At 36.8% G+C, this 25441-nt stretch overlaps 1 protein-coding gene across 3 annotated transcripts in view; it reads left to right on the forward strand.

The window, feature by feature from the left end:
• Positions 1–25441, forward strand: part of GPATCH2 (G-patch domain containing 2) — a 185272-nt gene that overhangs the window by 155801 nt on the left and 4030 nt on the right. For all 3 annotated transcript variants that reach the window (XM_045010249.1, XM_045010244.1, XM_045010245.1), the window contains one exon: positions 8418–8500. In XM_045010249.1, coding sequence (XP_044866184.1) covers positions 8418–8500 — 83 coding nt within the window. The remainder of the gene's footprint in view (positions 1–8417; positions 8501–25441) is intronic.

The following is a 25441-nucleotide window of genomic DNA, read 5'->3' on the forward strand; positions in this document are numbered from 1 at the left end:
CAGGCACTGGAATGTAGAGTTAGTCCAATTCACCATACATTCAGTCTGGCTACTGCACATTTCCACTGAGCAAAGCCAGTGAATATAAGCCATATTCCCCATAGCAATAGGTTCTGATATGAGTGATTAGGTGATATTCATAAATGTGTTTATTGAAGCCGTAATCAAAATCTCCATCCACATGGTCGTCAAAGCCTGATCCCTCTTACTTCACACTGTCCGTTTCAGTTTTTACTGGTTTTATAAAAACTGTGAAATTAAGTATCTAATCCCTGTCATTCTCCACTTAAGTAAGTTTGGATGGATGTGGCTGTAAAGGAAAACCCCTTGCCCTCATCTATAGCCTGAGTGAAAGGAGCCAAATACCCCCCAAAATCAACTGTTGGAAAAGGGGGGAACAAATTGCTTGAGAACAAAGCAGCTGTCAGAGTGACATCAGTAGAAATTAGCTGGTACTCTGGCATTTCTTGCTGACACTGACTGTCCAAATCACCGCCACAAATGCTATATAGCTTTTTATGACAAACAACAAAATAGATTTCAGACATTGATTTGACCTAAAGTTAGACAAATCCAATCATACTGGGTGACATCTATCTCAAATATTCCGAACCAAATGATACAGAGGCGTGTTTTTTTTTTTAAAGAGAAACCTATACAATAATACTATCAGGTGAGGTCCAAATTCTCCATCTTTACAGAAACAATTTTGATCATTCTTATTTGTCTTTGTCTACAGAAGCACTGTTGTCACAGCCGTGAGCTATGCACTTACCAATACTGCACTCGCAGTATCCTGCTATATGAAACGTGTATGGATGGGGGGAGAAAAAAACCCTGCGTACTAGATTTCTGTGAGACAGCCCTGCAGTAATTAGTATATCAATTACTTGCTGTTCAAATGGAGACCAGGCAGCCAAATGCATGGGATTGGAGCACAGCCAACAGTGCCCCTTTGCATCTTAAAAAACTAACTTTAAATCTTCCTTTGCTAAGGTTGTGTCTACACTGCCACTTTCAGCGCTAAAACTTTAGTCGTTCATGGGTGTGAAAAACACCTGCCTGAGTGACAAATGTTTTAGCACTGAAAAGCACCAGGATAGACCATGCTTTATCACCAGGAGCCGCACTCCTGGCAATAAAGCTACCACCCGGCGATAAAGCATGTCTACACTGCCCACGTCACAGCGCTGCCGTGGCTGTGCTGTAATGTGGGCAGTGTAGACATGTTACAGTTCACATTTTGGGAAAGTGGGAGATGCATGTTCTGACTTCAGTCAATTGATATTATTTAGTGTTATAAACTTTGGGTTGTTTTTTCTCTCTCCCCTTAAATATCTATATAAGGATTTTTCTTCTACTTTCCACAGAGAAGCACTCCCAAATCATGCAGGTTAGCAGACCCTATCAGTAACGGTGACAGTTATCCTTCTGTTGGACAGACTGATATCCTCTAGATGACTGGAAAAAATCATAGAACAAAGGGACTATAAAAATTGGTACTATAGCTCTGTGCCACAAGGGAAAAAGGGGTTGAGACTTAGGAGTGAACCCTTTCTAATGAACCTGTCTGCCACTGCTTTGCATATATATTGCTTTGCAACATACATCTCTTCCATTTTGTAGTACCATATTGTGAAGGTGCCATAACTGTACCATAGTTAGTTGTGTTGAGATGATGCATTTGAGGCAGGATTATACCTCTTCATGTATGAGTAATATTATGTACTGTCCCCAAACTTGCAGCACTAACTAGCTGGTGGGTAATTTCATGTAAAATGTTACAGTTCTATTGGGATATTATTTTTAGAAAATGTTCCCTAATACTAGAAGGTGATTTCACGGAAGGTTGTGACTTTGCATAAGCATCCAAACTTTTGGAAGCTTAATCAAATTGAACCACTGAAACTTGTGTTGGTCCCACTACCTTACTTAGATACTAAGATGACAGGAAACTTAGAAATACCTACATGACATTGTTTAATGCTGTATACTGCTAAAGTGCTCAAATTGTGGTCCATGGTCCTCGGGTAGGTGATGAAGCAGTTGCTAGTAGTCTGTAGAGAACATGGACACCTAAAAATACATGTAAATACTGTCCAGTTTTCCATATAAGCAGTTGCTAATCGCCACAGAGTTACATCGTCAACTGGAGGAGGCAGTCTATGCAACTTCCAGTCGGAGGAGGACATGTGGTCCAGAAAGCAATCTCTAAAGTAAAATGTGGGCCACACTGTGTTTTTTTTTTTTTTTTAAATTGTTGAGATCTTTTGCTATGCTGTTATTACATTAGGGACACTAGAATAATGAGACAGTGTGGTCAGGCTGTGCTCTTGTTCAAGAAAGATGGACGAGATCATCTACCTTCATTTTGAGTCATTTTATTGGCTTTCTTATGTAATATGTATTTATGAATCCAAATTCAGAATTGCTCCCCTGGTTTTAGACATTCTCCATTATCTTACTTCTCCCTATTGTTCTGACCACTGCTCCCCATACTCCCTTCCCATCTCATACTACACATCTGGACTGCTTTCTGTGACATGTCATAGTTGAGGAAGGAGGTTACTCATAGATCTTCTTTATCTTATGAGCTCTTCCCATACTTTCCTTCCAAGCCCCTGAGTCACTCTTTCAATCTCTTGACACCATCCTGTAGTTTGAAAACTAAAATTATTAGAGTAGAAATTAAACTTGTAGATCACCACCAGCAATGTCCAAACATGCCACCTAATGGCATAATTACATTGTCTATTTAAGAAATTGTTGTCAAACCATTTCAAGCTTCAAATGAGTTGGTCATCACGTCGTCCTGTCTCCACTCTCACCCAACTCTTTTGAAATTGAAAATGGACAAAGGGAGTGACATTTCTTCTTAATAATAAAGTCCTTAGATCCTTTTAAAATTCAAACCAGTCGACTCAGCCTTACTAAAATCTGTTTCTAAAGAGCTTCAGTTAGTAACTTATCAAGCCTAGCACTAGCTACAGCATCCAATGATATAATTAAAGAGTTCTACAGCCATCTGCAGGAACTCAATGATACTGTGCTAAGATAGATGTTGCTGTTTCCAAAGTATTTCAATGCCCAAGCTGGGCGAAAGTGTTGTTAATCAGAATATAATGGACAGACAAGTATTGGGTGATATCAGTTCATTAAATTATGCTGTGAAAACTAGTTTTCAAGTGTTATTTCAGCATCAGTGTAGCATACAACATAATCTATGCTTTGCAGATCAGCTACACAGAAATCCAATAGGTAAGTATGTTTTTGAACAAAACATGAAAACTCTTCCACTCTTACCTTTGTCAGCAACTGCTACTTTCAAAGTTCAAGTTATGTATAAAATTCAGTAAACCGGGGATCTCCATCATGTACAGATAATATGTGCCAAGTCATAGAGGTACAAAATGTAATCTGGCAAATGGCTTGATGCTTTGCTGAAGTGTAAACAGAAGTCCAAACAAACTGTGGGGAGGAAATGAGGTGTGTATGTATTAACATTGCAATTAATAGTGTAATTATAACACATCAAGAATAGTAAATAATATTGATCTCAAAGCATTACAGCTTGTGAGGAAAGCGAAAACTCCTAAAAGTAGGGTGACCAGATAGCAACTGTGAAAAAACGGGACAGGGGGTTGAGGGTAATAGGCGCCTATATAAGAAAAAGTCCCAAAAAACGGGACTGTCCCTATAAAAATGGGACATCTGGTCACCCTACCTAAAAGCAAGAAGACACTGGAGTAAGGTAACCAATGGGGATGTTGGAACAATGAGTAGACATGTAAAATAAATACATAAGTAAATGTGTTGTTTGTATTGCAGTAGTGCCCAAAAGCCCCTAATTGGAATCAGGGTCTTAGAAAATGTACTTGCACATATGAAGACAACTGCTATACAAACTTAATTCTCAAAACACACCTTTGTGAAGTAGCTATGGAATAATTCCTACTTCCAGGGTAGTAGGGATGAAAATTAATTGTTTTTGGAGAAGTACTGTTTTTTTTACATATGGAAAAATGGACAGGGTGGTTTCCACACAGCAAGTCATAGGGGAGAACTATGGTATTCAGTCCACTGCGCTATACTGCTTTTTAATGACTGAAGTGAATACTAAATATAGAGTGAAATTCTAATTCCATCTGAATGTTAATAGCAAAGGCGGTGATAATACCTGAGAGCATCATAAACCCTTAAAAGTAGGAAAGAAGAGGTTAAACAAGTAAAAGTCTTTCTTTTCTTTTTCTTTTTTTTCTTTTTCTTTTTATATAAAATATAATCATTTAACAAAACAATATATAGAGAAGTACATGCGCAAAGTGGAAATGGCATATAAAGGTCTGTTTTCTGTATCCGTGGTCCATGAAAGTAGACGGCCTCTTTCAAAGAAGGCTGGATATGGATTGAAATGTCAACATAAAACCGAAGGCTTTTTGCGCAGGAAAGGGTGTTGCTAATGACCGCTAAGATCCAAGTAGCTCAAACTCTGACTTGAGCTGCTACGGATGGCTTTGGAAGCGGAACATTCATAGTTGCAGATGAGAAACAGCTCATTAAAAATATTGTACTAGCAAGAATACGGAGGTGATAGAAAAATAAGTTTGTATGGCAACAGTGTGGATGGAATGGTTTCTGTCTGGGGAATTTAAAAGATGTATCATTTAGACATATTTCCCGAAATGATTATCTACAGAAAAAAATGGGAAGGCAGACTGCCAGAATGGAGGTGGGGAAGGTAAAGAAAATTAGATAGCACTGAACAGTGGAATAGCCATGAACACTGGTGACTCGTGTTAGAAATGGCTGTCTCCACATTGATGAGGACAGCAATTTCCATAGTGTAACTTTTTTTTATTAATGTACATGATTTTTGGTGTGTCATCTTGTGCTATAGTACTACTACCACCTTTTCCCTGGAAATACTGTATATCAGAGGAAACGGAATAAAATCTGGCAGTAGATTTTTTCCATTCCTTTTTTGTTTAATATGTCGAGGCATGATAATAACAACGAAAATCTTGGCCTACTAGTGTAAGTTCACACCAGTCTGGCTTATGCAGCCTTTTTACTTCCCTCTGCCACAACTTTGCCGCTGCTATGACACTTGCAGGCCTGCTCCACTGTTGTGCAGCTGATGCCCTGTCCATGCTTATATTTTTCTTATTGACAGTGAGTGTTCTTGCCAAACGCCAGGGACCATAGTCACATCTGTTTGTCTCCCAAGCTTGTCTGAGGCTGCTTGGGAACACTTTTTATCCAGAGGGCAGCTTTAACTAGGCCTAATACTCTGAAAAGCCTCTATTTGTAAATGCATACAATGAGGCGACAAGTTCCTGTTGTCTTTCCTTTAAAATTATTCCATTTGACACTGCTTGCTCCAGTCCCTGTCACCAGCACGTCAAAAGCCAAGTTTTCAGGCAAGGTGGTCTTAACAAGTTTTATTTTTTCCCTAATAAAATGCCTAGTTTCCCACCAGAGCACTATTTATAAATAATAGCTTGCAGCAAGCTATGGATAAATAGAGAGAAATCAGCCAAATAGCTTTCTTCCTATTTGTAATCCTTGCTTTTGTGCTTTAATGTTAAGAAGCATATTGTTGAACCCCTAGCCAGACTGTGAGGGTCAGAGTTCTTTCTACGTCTACAATTTAGAAATGTAATATACATGAGCTAGTGTTTATGTTTGTAGCCAAAGTGTAATAGCTTGCTTTCTCTAAACCTTAGCTTTGAGATTAGGAACAGTTCTTTGTCCATTGCTCTTTAAAATGTAGCCTTTTGTCTTCCTGCGATTCAATCAACAATACATGTAAAATGGTAGTTGTAATCCCCTGTGGAAATAAATGCAGTGTTTGAAATTAATCTAGTTTTAGTCAAAGGTATAATATTATTAGCCTCATAATGGACTGTGGATTTGAAAAAGTGTAATTGTTGCTTTAACGATTTCTTAAGAATATTGGTTAGTTTCTAGCATATAGAAACCTCTAGCTTTTCCTCAAAACCATAGCAAAGAAATAACCACTCTCACCTTGGCTAGTGATCAAATTGTTGTGCTTTGCAAAGACAAATGATTCATTTATGCTGAAGGAACAAGGCTGCCTTTCAGACATTCATTGATTTTGAATTAAAAAGTAACTGCTGTGTTCTACATGAAGGGTGACAACAATAACAAAGTAGTCCTTACTTAGTGTTATTTGTTGCAACTCCAATGCATGTGCCTGGAGGAAAAGTGGTGGGACCTGAGTACCATAATCTTACTGATCAATAATCTAGATATCTCAATGCAGTGTAACAGGTAATCAATTCTGGGTAAAATTACTCAAGCACAGCTAGCTGATACTCTTGTAGCTCAGGTCTTGAGGTTCAATTGGCTGACTTTATTAATTTTTATCTTTCATCCTACTTGCATCCTTGGGTGTTGTGGGTTTGGTTTGTTTTTTGCTCCCTTTTCCCCCTCTACATAGGAATGCTGGAGAAAGAAACACAGATTTTGCACTCTACCTAGTATGAGACATGTCCAGGAGACTCTTACAGTCTAAGGCCCTGCAATAACATAATGGGATATGGATTTGGGGAAGAGGGAGCTGGTGATCCGTGTTTAGTATTCATTGGTAATCCTATTTCTTGATGTTTATATTAAAAAAAAACCTACAATGAGATATGAAGGTCTTCACATTTTTTATCTGTAGCATATTCATTTTGAATAAAATGAGGACATATATCAGTTTAGCAGTTAAGACAGTTCCTAATTTTAATATTATCCATTCCTTTATTTTAATTCTGATATTTAGTTTCAGAAAATATATTCTATGAGTGATTTAGTTGCATTATGGATATCAGAGTCAAATGAGTAATCAAGATAGTAGAAGCCATTCTTGAAGAGACAGTTTTCCCAAGTGTAATATGACTGGACTCATCACCCATTCTCTATATTTTAGCAATTTTTTTTAAAAAGCACACACATACCATGTTAATGTACTTATTTAAATGGTTATGTTAATAGAATATATAAAACATAAATTAAAACCTGCAAGTTTAATAACAACTTTGTTGAAATAGCTTTTTGAATATTTATTTTGCCTTTATTGACCTTTTCTATATTTTATTTAAATTTCCAGTTTTCACTGTTTTTACATGTACTACCAGTTACGAAAGATTTGGGAGTTTAAAGAGTCTTACTATAAATGTAGAACTAATTGAAATTTACTCCATGATAGTAGGAGCAGGGGGAAAGGATGGTTTCACTATACTTAGCCTTTGTATTTTAAATTTTTATTTAAATTCAACTTGTGAGGCTGTTTCAAGGAAGAAAAGTCCATGTTAAAATAGAAAGTTTAGTTAATCGATACTGAAGTTGTGGCACAATAAATTAATCCGGGATATGCATTGGAGTATTTTATTTTTTAAATAACCCACTGAAGCCCCTCTATGTGAAATAGCAGTCATTACTACATTTATGTTAAAAAGTGGTTTTGTACCATTAAAGGTTAAACACTATGACCATTTTCAGCCCAGTTTTGTAGTTTTTCTTTTTTTACAACATTATGCAGGAAATCTGAAAATTCTTTTAAATCACATAATTAATGATCTGTTGCACAATTAATAACAGTATAGCTTAAAGAAAGCTTATGTGCAGTAAAGCAAAATTGATAAATCCTAGACTGAACCCAGGCCCCTTGAATGGGAACATATTACTCTTCATTGTCACCAATTTACTAGATTTGTTTCCCACCTTGTGATTTAACAAAATTCACTAAGTTATAATTAAAAGAATCACAATATTTGGACTTGTGTTTTTAGATACTCTATAATGTTTAATACATCTCCATAAATGCCTCTTCTTTTTCCCTTGTCTCCTAATTCTTCACCGAATGATGCAGCTAGCAGTATCTGTGCTGCTCTAAAGGAATGTCAAGTTACTTATAGCAAAATTACAATATTATTCCATATGCGTTTGAAGAGTTTTCTGTTTCATGTTACCTCAGACATTCTTCATGTTACCTTAAAAGAAATTGATAATACTTTTCCTGTAATAAATGTCATTCTGACACTAAGACATTAGTAACCAATTGATAACCTACAACAATATTGTGATCTCTTTAGATAATTAATCTTAGCTATTTTCCTGTCAGAAGAAACAGTGTTTTATGTTGAGCTAGAAAGATTGCCAGTTTTGAAAATTAAAAAGCATTCCTTTTATATTATTCATTCAGGTAACAATTTATGATGCTGTGTTTAGATGCTGAGCGCTTGTCAACAAACATAATTATGTTTCGATATAAACAAGATTGGTGGCTTCAATGTGCAGCTTCATCTTCATTGAGAATGTTTTGATTTAGGTTCAGATTATACAAGCTGTGTATTTATGTGACATTTTTTCCCCCTTTGTTAATAGTTTTCTCTGATAATCACTTACAGACAAACAAGTGTGCATTTAGGATCATTGTGCATGGGAGACATCAAACGGAGAAGAAAAGCTGCACCCCTGCCAGGACCCACAGGTAACCAATTTTCCTGTAACAAAACCCCAAAAGTTAAATCTTTAAAATACAAAGCAGTAGGTCAGCAACTCAGTAAAGAACATGATAAATTCAGCCACTCTTGAGATACCTTTAGGCAGGTAGTATAATAGTTAGTATTAGAGATTAAGAAATCAACTGACTTTTAATTGTTCTTTAGACATTTCCAATTTCTCAGCCTTTTCAAACATAGTACTTATTAAAGAAAAGTGATTTGGTTTCCCCATAATGAAAATCTTAAACAAAAGAGATTACTATCCATATATACTCAACAACACAAGGTAGGAAGAGCTAGGGTATTTTTCCAATGAAGAATGTATCTGAAAACATAGAATAAATAGAATGTACTGTACAAGATTTCTTGGGCAAATCATTGAAAGTTTGGAGACAAGTATATGAAAGATATCTTCAAAATTAGTGCAGCACATTAAATGGCTAACACCTGCAAGTGCATTTTCAAAGATTTTTATAGATGCGAGGTCACAACCATCACATGCATTTTGCTGATGTTACAGCCATGAAATGACTTTTTTAATACTTGACTGTGATTTACAGGATTCTCATCAGTTTGTTTATATTAACTATATATATTTAGACTGGTGAGGATGTGATTGTGCATCTTTTTGTGTCTCTCTCTATTAGTCTGTCTTCAAATATTTCACATATTTGTAGTATGTGAGTGTCAGGACTGCACATGCTAGTATATATTGCTATTTATCAGCTTATACTTACAGTACCTTATATACAGTGTGTACACGCATACAATTCTTTGATTGAAATCTGTCCTAGATATTCTTTAGAGTAAGCAAATGTTTGCATTCTAGTTGAATGGCCCCCTTACTATTTCAGTGTTTCAAACAGTGACAAAAACAGACCAAGAACAGTCTCAGAAATAATACATCTTAGTGGAAGCAGTATAGAAAAAGAGAATGTCTGGGTCAGGTGCTAAGACTCTAAACATATCTGAAGTGAGCAGGAAAGTATTTAATGGTTGAGGAGAGGATAATACAATTATTTCTACAAAGTGATTTTGACTTCACAACTTTCAAGTACTAAAGGAAGTTGTTTTGTACAGAGTTGGTATAAAGTATAGTGAAATTTATTTTATCATACATTTTACTGTGGACTTCCACTGTTCACAAGCTAACTCCCCTGAATAGTTTGCAAAGCCAGTCTATTGATAATGAAGTTAATAAATATTTTATAAAAGCATTCAGTGTTTCTGATACATAGTGACATCTTCACAATATACAAGACATTTTTTGAAAGGATTTTTGTCTTAAACAGAGAGAGATACAGGGCCTTTTAAAAAAAATACAAAATCATAGAAAGAAAAAGCCTTGTTTTTGCTACTATTTAACTAGCGTGAATTTATCTTTCTAATTCAAGAAAAGCAGTTCAATTTCCTTCTGTATTAGCTTTTGATAATGTGAAGTGTTTTTCTATGTTTAAAAAACTCCACAAAGATTCAAAGAAACCAGTATAAACTTGGAAAAACATTTAGTAAATTAAACAATGGTAGCTATGTTCACACAAAAATGTTTCAGAAATACATGGGTTCACTACCTCAATTCACTCCATTACTACTCCTTCCCACAACTAAATTAATTTTAAAACACTGATATTTGTTTTGAACATTTGATATCATTATTTGAAGAAAGAAAAGGATTTACCTAATGTCATTACATTTCAACAAGGGATTTATAGTAGGACAAGCTACCATTGTCCTGGTTGGGATTTTTCCCCAGCTGATCTACATAGTTAAAATATAGAAATAAAATGACTGGGATTAACTAAAAAAATAATATGGAAACATAAGAGTATAAGCTTTATCTTGGGATATGATGCACATACTACAAATTAGTAAAGCATGACCTAGTATGTCATCCAGGTAGGTGAGCAGAACAGTTTAGTTCCATAATCCCAATCTGTGTTTCCAGAATAAAATTGCTTGGATAATGCATTTCCATAGCAATATGCACAGTATGTTTTATATATTTAGGATAAATAGTACCAAGGAGAATTACTGGTGATTGCTAATTAACTATGGAAATATGTTGTGTGTATTTTTGTGAACAGTCGGGTTAGCACCTGCTCCAGTACATACTCTCAGACATGTTACAAGGCTGTAGACTATTGTAGCTAGCACTGTTATTGGGTAAACATTTATTAATTGTGACAAGAACACCCAATTTATTTCAGTACTCTAGCTTATTTACTGTTCTTTCACCTTTGTATTTTATATTGAAAGAAAAAGTAAAATGAATATTGATAGAGTTAGGTATTGATTTCTAAATTTATAGCCTGTTCTCAGCCTTGAGTCAAAGTCACATACCAATAGGTTTGTGTATATTAGTAACAAAGGATGTAGACTTACTCTTACAGCAATGAGAAACTGTTGAAGCAAGAAAGTTTTAACAGCAGTTTTATTGTTTGAAAAATATCATCTGTAAAAATGAGGTAGAGCTGTGTTGAAAAGCAGTGAACAAAATAAGAGGAATGCTAATAGATATGGGTGGGAAGGGAGTTTCTAGACAGCTGATAGCAAAACCAGTAAAGTCCTATTTTGCATTTTTTGCTATAATACATTTTCTGTTTTGGCTTGTTTGATCAAGCCTCCTCTTTTAATACTGCATGAACTTAGTTAATTAGTTTACCATCTAAAACAAGGGTGATTGCAAATATTGCGTACTTTTTACATGTGACTTCTATTTTTTAAGACTCAAAGAACGATTGCAGCACATTGTACATCATAGGCAACTACATTTTTTTCCCATCCAGCTTCTTCTGTAGAAATTGATACCTTTTTAAGCAATAAGTTTCAAACTACAAAAGCAGTTTAAGCAATGAAACTTGGGTGCATGTCATTCTGCATGACTTTGTGCTTGTTCCAACTACCTGAGTAGTCGTGCTAGTCAGTATGACACCCAACACATCTCGTTGCAGTGACACAATGCCCTCAAAGTACATTATTTTTATACAAACTTTTTTCAGTATATTTAATTATTTAGTTTACCTGTCAGAGAAAATGAGCCTACCAAAACCATGTTCAGTATTAGTAAAAGTAATTAACAACCAACAAAATGTAATTATACATAAAATAAAGGATGGTGTTAATAGTGTGTCCTTGAAATGTATGCACTTGAAATATTCACTGAAAGTTTAAAGATTGTCCATTTAAAAATTTCTAATCCATTCTGTAGTTGCTACAGAACAATTCTAAAAGTTTATACTCATAAACTGAATAGACTTTTTTTACCCAAGTTCTCTCTCTTGTGTTCTGATTATCTTTCATCTTCTGTGTACCTCACTCTCTCTGAGCTCCCCAAGTGACTCTCTGGTCTCCATCATATTTCCTATATCCCTTTGATCCTATTTGTTTTTTCTCTCCTTTTAGAACCTCTAAACCTCAGAAACACACATTATTCCTTGTGCACAAATTCTGTTTGACATTAGTGGATTTCTATTAACATAATTTACAGACTATAGAACACTAATGCAAAGTAAAATAAAAAAAAATTTTGTGCATACTCCAGTAAATGGTTTTCAGAAACAAACAAATGGCTTTCTTCAGATTTTGTTCTTCAAATTATCATAAAATGATAGAGCACAAATGACTAGAACATAGAATGTATAGGGAAATATAAAAGGCATCACACAGAACATTATCCCATGCATCTTAACAAATATTGATCACTTTTTGTAAAAGCAAATTTTAATTGTAATGTCTTTTTCTGGGCTGATAGTTTGCATGTCACACTTCAAGATGATACAATTTGAAATGACTGAGTTATAAACCTAATTTTTAAAAAAATGTGTTTTAAAGAAAAACCTGACAGATTCTTAATTATAGCGGCCATACCGAGCACCGTTATAGTGCTGTCATGACTCACTTTAACAAGGTAATCAAAAGGCTAAAGGTTTTCATTCCTTTTTTTAAAATTGCCTGTGGAGCATCTAAGCAAACTATTTTGCTGATGCTTAATGTATCAGTGATTAAAAATAAGACCTGAATATCTGCAGTGCCAAAATGATTATTTGAAAAACGTTGTGATTACATCTTTGTAACAGAGGTTGCCCAGGCTAAGCTTGTGGGGAAGGTCAACTTTCTGGGATAGTTACAGATAAATGGCAGACTTGGGCTTACCTAGATAAACTATGGTTAAATTTTCAAAACACTGGGTATGAATTGTTATTTAAATTGCCTGTTGCTTCTATGTGAGAAATATAGAATATGTTCCATTCAGCTTAGAATTGATGTCTAAGTAATATTGCATGGTAGTATGGGCAAAGGATTTTTTGTTTTTTAAGTTTTTGTTTGACTTGTTAAAGTTCCTAGGTGAACAGTGCTAGAGACAGAAGATCTTTGTCTGCAAACAGGATAATTATAGCACTTGAACCAGTAATGGAAGCTTCTCAATCCTGGTCTGCCTTGTGCCTTAACCCTGATCTTAGAAGGACCCTTTCTAGGGATGAGAGAGCATAGCTTTCTTCATGTTACCATTGTAATTTAATTTTGAAGGAAAGAATCTTACTGATGTAGTTTTGTTTTGTGCAATTCAGTGTATAACATTTTCTATAATTTTACATCAATAAAAATTAAAAAACCTTTTAACATATCAGAAAACATTTCCATAGTGTAAAAACATGAGACATTGATCAGGCTCCTAATACAAACATGTTCAGAGTTTTCTTTCTTCAGGAGGTAGTAGTAGTGTCTAAACAGACACCCACTGACTTGATTTCAGGGTGGAGACTCTTGCTTTCACTTTGCAGCATAAAGCACCAGGATTTTGATTTTTACAAACCTGAAAGAAGTGTACCTCTGTGGGGCACACACTTAAGAAATACCTAGATTTGCTTTCTGACATCTTTATTACCACTAGAGAGAACTTTGGTCAGCATTAAGTTTGCATATTTAAGTGACAGATTGCATATTTAAGAGGAATTGACATATGATTTCTCCTGTGATTTAATTATGGAAGGGAGATGCATGGCCAGGAAGGATTGATAACTGTGACACGTTATCTATCATCTTCAGATGGTATGGAGTAACTGTGGCTATGTCTATACTGCAATCAAGAAGTATGATAGCTTCTTGATTGCAGTATAGACATAGCCACAGTTACTCCATAAGTAACAATAGCTATGTATCCATGGCAATAGCACAGGCTAGCCTCCTGAGTACAACTCTTTCCATACAGGAGTAGCTAACTCATGCCACTACCCCTGCTTCCACAGCTATACTGCTGCTGTTACTTGAGCTAGCTGTGATCTCAAAGCTAGCTCAGGTACACTACACATGCAGCGCTCAACTGCAAGGTAGACATACCCCAAGAGATCCTCCACAGAATTTCATTTTGGTAGAGATCCCCCCGCAACTTCCTTCATCTTTACTTTATCTTAGCCAAAAGGCTTAGAAGTATTCCCCTTCTTTTATCTTAATTCCTCTTTGCCCTCCCTGTGTATAGCATTGTTTCCTACATCCTTAATATAGCCTCTAGTGGTACACTGGTTGGAGGTACCAATGCCTGAGTAGTTTACCTGGAGATTTGTTTTTCCTTTTTCCTTAACATTTATATTTGTTTTCTAGTTTTGTTTTGATGAATTAATGCTTATGAAAAGTACTAGTTTAACTGAAATCTCCCATTCACAGAATGAGTCAAGTGTTGGCAGAAAAAGTGAACACTTCCTCACACTATCCTGGTAGTCTGTTTTAACCTTGTGCTGAAGGGATCAATTCTAAGAGTGACGTTGTTAGTCCCCATGTTGATTCAGTCCCTAGTGTTTCTGCTTAGATTACACAAGGCTGCCAATTTTGTGGGTGCCTTTTGTGATGTTATAGGTTTGTTCCCCACTCTGAACTTTAGCATCCAAAAGGTGGGGACCTGCATGTACCCTTCTAAGCTTAATTCCTAGCTTAGATCTGATAGCGCTGCCACCAACCAAAAATATAGTGTTTTGGTACACTTTCCATTCCCCCCAAACCTTCCCTGGGGAACCCAAGACCCAAACCCCTTGGGTCTTAACACAAGGGGAAATAAACCATTCCCCCACCTTTCCCCTCCCAGACTTTCCCTCCCTTGATTACCCTGAGAGGCTACACTGATCCAAACTCCTTGGATCTTAAAAAAACAAAGAGGAATTCACCATCCCCCTCCTTTATCCCCCCACCAATCCCTGGTGAGTCCAGACCCAATTTCCTGCATCTTAAAACAAAGAAAAATCAATCAGGTTCTTAAAAAGAACGCTTTTAATTAAAGAAAAAGAAAAAAGTAAAATTTATCTCTGTAAAATCAGGATGGAAAAATGTTTACAGGGTGTTCAGTTCATATAACCTAGAGGGACTCCCTCCCCCCTTCTAAGTTTCAAAGTTACAGCAAACAGAGGTAAAAAATCCTTCCAGCAAAAGAAACATTTACAGGTTGAGAAAACAAACATAAGACTACACGCTTTCCTGGCTGGGTACTTACAAAATTAAAACATGAGACTGATTCAGAAAGATTTGGAGAGCCTGGATGGACGTCTGGTCCCTCTCATGTCCCGAGAGCGAACAACCCCCAAACAAAGAACACAAACAAAGACTTCCCTCCAACAAGATTTGAAAGTATCTTGTCCCTTCATTGGTCCTCTGGTCAGGTGTCAGCCAGGTTTACTGAGCTTCTTAACCCTTTACAGGTAAAAGAGATATTAACCCTTAACTATCTGTTTATGACAAATGTAAACCCTGTCCTCTAGGACCTGGGCAGAAACCACAGTTCACTTCACATAAGTGGCTGAACATTTATCCGAGAGTAACAACTTTGCCAGGTTTTCAAGTTTTCCTTTTATCTGCTTTGGAAGATTTTACACTGGAAGATCTGCTTCAGAGACACAGTAGAGTGATATTTTCAGTGTTGCCAAAAATGTGGAGTAAATAATGTGCTGCATCATTTCACTTAGATCCGTGTGCAAAAGCAGTCTTGGGCAAACAGCTCTTCCCTTGTCTGTGAGTAAGGGGGACTTTTCCACCTCTATTGTGCCTTCTCTTCCCACTCAACCTTCAGCTCCTGCAAAAGGATGCAACACAATTGTATCTGTTATGGGTAGAAAGGACTGAATGGGCTGTGGTGAGCAGGACACATAATTTCCAACTTCTGGCCTGGTAGAGCTTAGTCAGAAAAGAAAATAAGCCAAGGTCTGTTCTTGGTTCAGTGGATTTCCTTGGATGGAGTTCCTGATAGTGCAGCTCCAAAGGAACTGTGGTGCCTCATAACCAGAAGCCAGTTCAGGTTTTGTGTTGTCATCAGTGTAGGGTTTATATTCATGCAACATGAGGTTTTGGAGTGGGTGCAGATTCTGTGAGCACAATATAGCTCACTCGCGTTTGGAAATTTGGCCCAAAATGTTTAGCTGAATAATGTGACATCTTCACAGTTGCATCTGTTGTGCTTGAAATAGTCACTTCTAGTATATCTGATTAACAGCAACTAGATCTGTAAATCAGACAGATAAGTTATAAATATTTTAACATCACAGCAATTTTAAAAATTGCAATATGTCTGCCAGTTGTGAAGCTACTGTTGATGTTGCACAAATTTTCAATACAGTTTAAAAAAAAAAAACCTACACCTGGGCAGCAACCCAGATTTTCACTTTTGTTCAAGAACCCTCTTTAAAGAGGATGCAGTCTAAGAGTTTATTATTTTAATAATGTTTCTGATAGAATGGCATCTTGCATCAGGATCAAAACCTACTGTTTTACATCCCTGCGTTCAGCTAGATGGTGTGGAAACAGAAAACAAAAACAAAAAAAAGATAGAGTATTAAATGTCTTCTGAAAAAGGGGGAAAGTGCACTAAATTTTAAAGTGAAGCAGCATGTATCACCTCTCCTTCCATTGGCTGTTTATCCAACATCAATACAACACTTTAGGAGCCAAATTACTAAACAAGCTGCCAATTAGGCTTGCAGTCAGCTGGATAGATTAGTGGGTAAGAGAGTCAGATACAAGATTTTCATCTCTTGAGCCAATTACGCAAGTGAATTACCATCCACAATGCTCCTTGGAAGATTTGCAGTAAAAAGACTGACTCTGCTGTGACAGACATAAGTGAGATCCAGGGTAGGAGGTAAGGGTTAGGAGGCCATGTATTGCAAAAATTGCTCAAGCAAAAGGAGATCCTTCTAGGAAAGGATTTAACGGATTTAGGGCTGCCAGCAGTGCAAGAAGAAGAAATAATAGTTGTGGAATGGTCTGCTAAGGCATAGTTGTTCCACTCACAAATCTTTAATCTTATAAAAGAAAGATGAGCGTCTAGGACTAGATTTCAGTGCAGTATAATTTTCTGAGCAATTATCCTTAGCATTAAAAAAAAAAAATAATTTGGTCAAAGTTGAAATTGCACAAATCCACCTCCTTTATTCTTATGCCAGAAAAAGACCTTTGTGTTGCTTTCCTAAAGTTTATTGAAGATGCTGAATTGGATTCTGATTTTAGTTACACCAGTGTAAATCCAAAATAATTTAAGTGATGTCAGTTTCGTCAATAAACTGAAATCTGATTTTGCCCCATTAGCAATAACAAGAATATTATAGCTTTCCACCCTTTTTAAATATTGAAAGTCACAACAGTAGTAGATTGGGTAACTGTCCTGTTTTTGATATATAACAAATAGAAGCCTAGACGGTAAGCTGTTATGTTCTAAATAAGAGGTATTCTACAGTTAAGGGAAAATATATTTGCAGTTTGCCATATAGTTCAAAACTGAGCAGTGACTTGTTTGTTTCCTGCTGAGATTCACACACTAGTAAAACATTATTTCTTAAATATTAAGCAAATTTAAATCCTGAACTTTTGCAAGCTGTTGTGTCCAAAAATGATTAAACAGATGTGGAGCCTGCAGCAGCATTAGACCTCTGATCTGATTTTTAGCTTACAGATGGAATTAAATTAATTCATGGCAATCACTGTAAAATCAAGGGTATGGCATTGAATGCTAGTGCACTGTTTAACCAGAATGTACCTGTTTCAACAGCTGTTAAGAAAAATTACATGCCCTTATGAAAAATAAAAACGGCCATACTGGGTCAGACCAGAGGTCCCTCTAGCCCAGTATCCTGTCTCCCGAGAGTGTCCAACGCAAGGTGCCCCAGAGGGAATGAACAGAACAGGTAATCAAGTGATCCATCCCCTGTTGCCCATTCCTAGCTTCTGGCAAACAGAGGCTAGGGACACCATCCCTGCCCATCCTGGATAATAGCCATCGATAGACCTATGCTCCATGAATTTATCTAGTTCTTTTTTGAATCCTGTTATAGTCTTGGCCTTCGCAACATCCTCTGGCAAGGAGTTCCACAGGTTAACTGCATTGTATGGGGGAAAAAACTTGCTTTTGTTTGTTTTAAACCTGCTGCCTATAAATTTCATTTGGTGGCCCCTAGTTCTTGTGTTATGAGAAGGAATAAATAACACTTCCTTATTTACTTTCTCCACATCAGTCATGATTTTGTAGACCTCTATCATATCTATTATATATCATATGACATAAGTTGTCATGGAATAAGAGGGAAGATCCTTTCATGGATTGAGAACTGGTTAAAAGACAGGGAACAAAGGGTAGAAATAAATGGTAAATTTTCAGAATGGAGAGGGGTAACTAGTGGTGTTCCCCAAGGATCAGTCCTAGGATCAATCCTATTCAACTTATTCATAAATGATCTGGAGAAAGGGGTAAACAGCGAGGTGGGAAGTTTGCGGATGATACTAAACTGCTCAGGATAGTTAAGACCAAAGCAGACTGTGAAGAACTTCAAAAAGATCTCACAAAACTAATTGATTGGGCAACAGAATGGCAAATGAAATTTAATGTGGATAAATGTAAAGTAATGCACATTGGAAAAAATAACCCCAACTATACATACAATATGATGGGGGCTAATTTAGCTACAACTAATCAGGAAAGAGATCTTGGAGTCATCATGGATAATTCTCTGAAGACGTCCACGCAGTGTGCAGCGCCAGTCAAAAAACCAAACAGGATGTTAGGAATAATTAAAAAAGGGATAGAGAATAAGACGGAGAATATCTTATTGCCCTTGTATAAATCTATGGTACGCCCACATCTTGAATACTGCGTACAGATGTGGTGGTCTCATCTCAAAAAAAGATATATTGGCATTAGAAAAGGTTCAGAGAAGGGCAACTAAAATGATTAGGGGTTTGGAACGGGTCCCATATGAGGAGAGATTAAAGAGGCTAGGACTTTCAGCTTGCAAAAGAGGAGACTAAGGGGGGATATGATAGAGGTATATAAAATCATGAGTGGTGTGGAGAAAGGGAATAAGGAAAAGTTATTTACTTGTTCCCATAATATAAGAACTAGGGGCTACCAAATGAAATGAATGGGCAGCAGGTTTAAAACAAATAAAAGGAAGTTCTTCACACAGCACACAGTCAGCCTGTGGAATTCCTTGCATGGGGAGGTTGTGAAGGCCAGGATTATAACAGGGTTTAAAAGAGAACTAGATAAATTCATGGAGGTTAAGTCCATTAATGGCTATTAACCAGGATGGGTAAGGAATGGTGTCCCTAGCCTCTGTTTGTCAGAGGGTGGTGATGGATGGCAGGAGAGAGATCACTTGATCATTACCTGTTAGGTTCACTCCCTCTGGGACACCTGGCATTGGTCACTGTCGGTAGACAAGATACTGGGCTGGATGGACCTTTAGTCTCACCCAGTATGGCCGTTCTTATGTTTTTATCCCCCCTTAGTCGTATCCTTTCCAAGCTGAAAACTCCCAGTGTTATTAATCTGTCATCAGCAGTTCCATACCCCTAATAATTTTTGTTGCCCTTTTCTAAACCTTTTCCAAGTACAATACACCTTTTTTGAGATGAGGCGACCATATCTCAAGATGTGGGAGAACCATGGATTTATATAGAGGCAGTATGATATTTTCTGTCTTATTATGTATCCCTTTCTTAATGATTCCCAACATTCTTTTTGCTTTTTTAACTGCTGCTGCACATTGAGTGGATGTTTTCAGAGAACTATCCACAGTGACTCCAAGATCTCTTTCTTGAGAGTAACAGCTAATTTACACCCTATCATTTTATATGTATAGTTGGGATTATGTTTTCCTATGTGCATTACTTTGCATTTATCAACACTGAATTTCATGTGCCATTTTGTTGTCCAGTCACCCAGTTTTGAGAGATCCTTTTGTGGCTTTTCGCAGTCTGCCTGGGACTTAACTATCTTGAGTAGTTTTGTATCATCTGCAAATTTTGCCACCATACTGTTTACCCCTTTTTCCAGATCATTTATGAATATGTTGAATAGGACTGGGCCCAGTACAGACCTCTGGGAGACACCACTATTTAAGTCTCTCCATTCTGAAAACTGACCATTTATTCCTACCCTTTATTTCCTATCTTTTAACCAATTACCAGTCCATGAGAGAAAGCTTCCCTCTTATCCCATGACTGCTTGCTTTGCTTAAGAGCCTTTGGTGAGGGACCTTGTCAAAAGCTTTCTGAAAATCCAAATACATTATATCCACTGGATCCCCTTGTCCGCATGCTTGTTGACCCCCTCAAAGAATTCTAGTAGATTGGTGAGGCATGATTTCCCTTTACAAAAACCATGTATTCCCCATCAAATTATGTTCATCTATGTGTCTGACAATTTTGTTCTTTACTATAGTTTCAACCTGTTTGTCCGGTACTGTAGTCAGGCTTACCAGCCTGTAATTGCCGGGGTCACTTCTGGAGAGATACATTTCATTGAAATGTACCTTTAGTTCCATCATAAATATCATTTCACAATAAAAATTTTATTGGAAGTTTTTGTTATTCCCTCAAACTTTTTTAAAATACACAGTTTTTTTTCCTTTTTGGGTTTCATATTAAGCATATTTCATATTTACATTTATGGGTTTCATATTAAGCATGCACATGTATACTAGAGAGAGGCTCCAGAGGCTGTGTATGTGTGTGTATATATACACTAGTTTGTATTTTTGGGCTGTGGCTGTTGCGCAGTATAGGTATAGGAATTTAAAAGCACTGTCTTGCCATCCAAGTTACTGTTCCTTCAGTTCTTTCCCCTCACTTATGTCATGGCAACCACTTCAGTGAGTTGCCGACTCATCTGGCAAATCAGGAACCAAATTATTACGGTTTCTATCAAATTTTGTAGTCTCTATAAGGCAGAAGGGTCTGCTAGTGAAATTCCTGCAAATTATTAACATAGAGTGCTGATTTCAGTTCCTCATAACCACTGCCTCTTTCCCACCCCCCACCCCTGTCGCTGCCTTTCACATGTCACATTTTCCATAGCTGCTTTTCCGTGAGGTGGCAGCAGCGAGTTGTTCTTGTTCTTGCTCGAGGCTGGGTCAAGACTGAACATGTCCTGGAGGTAGTGCAACTCTTTTGAGGGACAATATGTTTTTACCACTCTCTGAAAGCCCCATTGGCCAGTCCAAGAAGTGCCATTGACATGAGTTAGACGCTGAGCTTTAAGATGTATATTGCAAGGACAATAACTGCTTTTAATTAGAGAATAAAAGCCCATAGGGAAAAAAAAGTAACAAACAATGTAACATGTTATTTGTCATACTCTATTCTTTCCCATCCTTCAACCAATCAGCAATGAGAATGGTATTTATGAGTGCTGATTGGTCATAGAATGGAGGAAAAGGACTACAATGAATAAAATTACCAGTAACTGTCTTCTTATATCAGAGGGGTAGCCGTGTTAGTGTGGATCTATAAAAGCAGCAAAGAACACCAAGGGAGGAGAAACTGCTTTTGTAGTTGGCTAGCCATTCACAGTCTTTGTTTAATCCTGAGCTGATGGTGTCAAATTTGCAGGTGAACTGAAGCTCAGCAGTTTCTCTTTGAAGTCTGGTCCTGAAGTTTTTTTGCTGCAAATTTGACACGATCAGCTCAGGATTAAACAAAGACTGTGACTGGCTAGCCAACTACAAAAGCAGTTTCTCCTCTCTTGGTGTTCACACCTCAACTGCTAGAAGAGGGCCTCATTCTCCCTGATTGAACTAACCTCATTATCTCCAGCATGATTCTTGCTTGCATATATATACCTGCCTCTGGAAATTTTCACTACATGCATCCGCCAAAGTGGGTATTCACCCACGAAAGCTCATGCTCCAATACGTCTGTTAGTCTATAAGGTGCCACAGGACTCTTCGCTGTCTTCTTATAGAAAGTGGAGAGACTCAAAATGTGCAGGATAAATTAACTATAATTTGATTCACTTTTTATAAAGACATTGTAAGATTTAGGCTTCAAAACTGACTAAACTAAGGGATAATGTACTGTTGATACCAAATCTTTTTGAAATAAAATACAACCCACCTGCACACTTGCTAAGAAAATAAAAACAGGAAAGTAAATTAGTTGTTTACAGTGTGCTTTAATTTTTTTGGTGTTGCACAGACCTCAAGCAAAATCCAAAAATATTGTTGGACATACATGGTGAGTTTCTGTGCACAAAAACAAAACAAAAAATAAGCCTTTTTGTTGGCTGAATTCAGAGGGTTTGAGGTTTTTTAGAGTTCTAATAGAAAATCATGTACAATGGAGTGGAAAAAGTAATTATACTGTATATTTTAAAAGTACTTAAGTGTCTTTAAAACAAAATGTATTCCAATTACCCTGTCAGTCACAGAAAGAGGAAATGCATTCTGTTACAGGAAAAAATCAAAAATAGAAGCATGAGTTTATTAAATAGCATGTGTCAGGGTACAAATTGTTCATCTCTATAGCCTCTTTCTGTTCTTAGTGTGTGAGGAATTGGATTTGATATAGCAAGATACATAGTTTATATAAAGTTAACTATGCTTTTTAAATGGACTCTAGTGAACCTGCAAAGTTGTTTACTCTGTTTTGGGCTGTTCTCTATAGTTTACACTCCAGAGTGTGTATCTGGCACTGCTTTGCAAACTAGGGTGACCAGATAGCAAATGTGAAAAATCGAGCCGGGAGTGGGGGGTAATACGAGCCTATATAAGAAAAAGACCCAAAAATCGGGACTGTCCCTATAAAATCGGGACATCTGGCCATCCTAATGCAAACTCAGGAATCATCTGACATATCCAATTCTGAGATAGTGTGAGCACCTTGACATTTTTTCCCTTTTCCTTGGAAGCTCTGTGAACTTTGTTCCCCTCCATTGTTTTTTTCCATTGTTTTTAAGACATTAGGACCCCACTACCAATTTCATTGCTGAATTTATCCCCAAAAAAGTGAGTTAATGGATACTTCTGTAGTTTTAGTAAAGGTGTTTACCCGTCATTTAGTTTGGACATCAATTTTTTTCCCCCATTTTCTGTGCTAGAAGCAAGAGCTAAAAAGGTCCACAGCCTGCGCTGTGTATGCCCTGTCATTGTCAGGGACTTGTCTGTATGAAAACTCTATCTATGGGAGGCCTGAAAAGAAAGGAAGATTTTGTTGTTGAATTTTGTGCTGATCAGTTCAAGAGCACCCTCTCACAGCCTGGCGCCTACTGACTTCAGAGGCTTTATCACCTAACGTTAAGTACCGCTTCAAACCAATATTAAAATTAGCTTTCTCTCAACACTCTTTCCTTTTTCTTTGACTTGGGGACCGGAATAGTGGCTGTCTAGCTTTCTTCTGACCGCAGTAGATAATGCTTGAGTACTGTAAATTTGTTGCCACAATAATCACAAGTAAGATATATCATGAAGGTTTGAATATACATCTCTCATTTTCAGTTTGACTGCTGCCTGTGTACGCTGTTTCAGTGTAGCTTTCTAGATTTGTATGTTGAGGAGCTTCACAATATTTGTTCAACTTTTGTTCTAACACTCCTTAGTAAAGTTAATGTTATAATGAACCAGTTGCTCATCAGAGGTAAATGATTAGTTTAAAACTTTAGTCTCTCTAAAAACACATAACTGTGCTCTCCCTACAGTTGTTACTAGAGTTCTTTAAAAAAAAAAAAGGGGGGGGGGGAGGGGCAGGCTAGTATGAATGGGTGGGAAACTAATTTATTGGTAGTAGAATCTAGGAGCCCGAGTCATGGACCAGTAGTCTATTGTGCTACATGCGGTACAAATACAGAGGGGAAAAAAACATTGTCCATACCCCAATGGCTAATGCCCAAATCTGGCAAGCTTTGGAAATTCATTCAGAGCAGATTAAACAAAAATCCAGTTCCCTGAAACATCTCACCTTCAGTGTAGACAAGAGGTTTTAACTTTTTTTCCTCCTGCAGGGCAGGATGTTGTACACCTTACTTCCTCCCCCATTTCATAATTCATACTACCTGCATTTATATCAGGAGTAGGCACTTATCCAAGGCAGTGCATGCAGGAAAGCTTACCAGTGCATCAGCTCCAAAACTCTGTAATACAGAAGTTTAGTACATGGAAGAGAAAAGGCGTTAGATTTAAATGCCTTTCACTTTTCATTTTCCTTTGCTACTACAAATACTTCTGTTTTCTACATTCACAAGAAAAGTAAATCTGTTGGGGTTAACCCCTTTACTATTGACATTCAGTCTCCTAGTATGTGAATTGCTTTTCCTCTAACAGGATATCAAGCAGATAGTGGTACTGAGGGAGTACCAGCATATGATAAAAGTATGGACACTCGTTTTGTAGAAAAGATATTACTCAAAAACATATCAAACAACTTTGTTTAAAAATAATGTTCTCAAGTCTGAGATACATAAAACTGTACAAGTGGCCACTTCTCATTTACATTGTAAAGTAGCATACAATTAGGCATTAATCAGGGATTCCTCATGCTCAATGACACAAAATAAGCTTTTTCTTTTTTAAAAGGATAAATTGAGATCGAATAGGATAAACCTACCAATCTCATACAGTAATTTTCACGTTCAGAGTATTTTACAGACAGTGGGACAGATTCTCTTTTAAGTTATGCTGGTGTAAATCCAGTATAAATTCATTGATATCAACTGACTCTTACACCTATGTAACCAAGATCAGAATCTGCTTTTATTTCTGATTAATGGTAAGTCAACCTTTGGCCACATTCATAGATATGTTTTGTGATGGTAAAAATGTTTTGTTTAGTGATGTTTAAGAGTTGGAATGTTACAGTATTATATTTTATTTAGGGGAAGTTTAAGACTGTGATGATTTATCAAAATGGAAAAGCAATGCATATAGGAAAGTTGGTACCGTTTTGTTTAAAGGGAACATTCTTCAATGAAAATTCATATTGTACTTCCCAGTGTTTATATTTGCCTTTTAAATCTTTCTGTAATCTTTAGTAAAACAAATTACTGAAATAGCATACAAATGGACTGGAGAATATTATATGCAGTGTTGCCATAGCCATGTTGCTCCCAGGATATTAGAGTGATGAGGTGGATGAGGTAATATCTTTTATTGGACCACCTTCTGTTGTTTCAGAAGTTGGTCCAATAAAAGATATTACCTCACCCACCTTGTTTCTGAAGAATATTATATCAGTTGTCTGCTCTGCATTTGTTGCTGTTGTGAGAATTCAGTCATAAATAATTGGTTGTTTTATTATTAAACATCTCAGCATACTCCAGTTGAATGAAAAGCATTTATTGTATCAATGAGGGTGGAAAGATAAGGGGTGATGATTCTTAGGCCCATGCTTGATATCTGTACCTAACTTAGTAGTCAAATAGTCCTCTCCATACATTGATAAATTTATTCAGGTTTTGAGTTTTCTCTGAGTCTGACATCCAGCATGTTCTTCTCATGCTTAAAAGATCTGCAGCAAAAATAAATGTGTAATGCTTAAAAATTGAGCTATTCTTAAAAAAAAGAAAGTTAAACTATAGACCATATATGTAGAATTAACATACAGCCATGAGTCAACATACACCTCTACCCCGATATTATGCTGTCCTCGGGAGCCAAAAAATCATACCGCATTATAGGTGAAACCAC

This window comes from Mauremys mutica, chromosome 3 (genome assembly GCF_020497125.1).
Source record: "Mauremys mutica isolate MM-2020 ecotype Southern chromosome 3, ASM2049712v1, whole genome shotgun sequence".
Taxonomy (NCBI): domain Eukaryota; kingdom Metazoa; phylum Chordata; order Testudines; family Geoemydidae; genus Mauremys; species Mauremys mutica.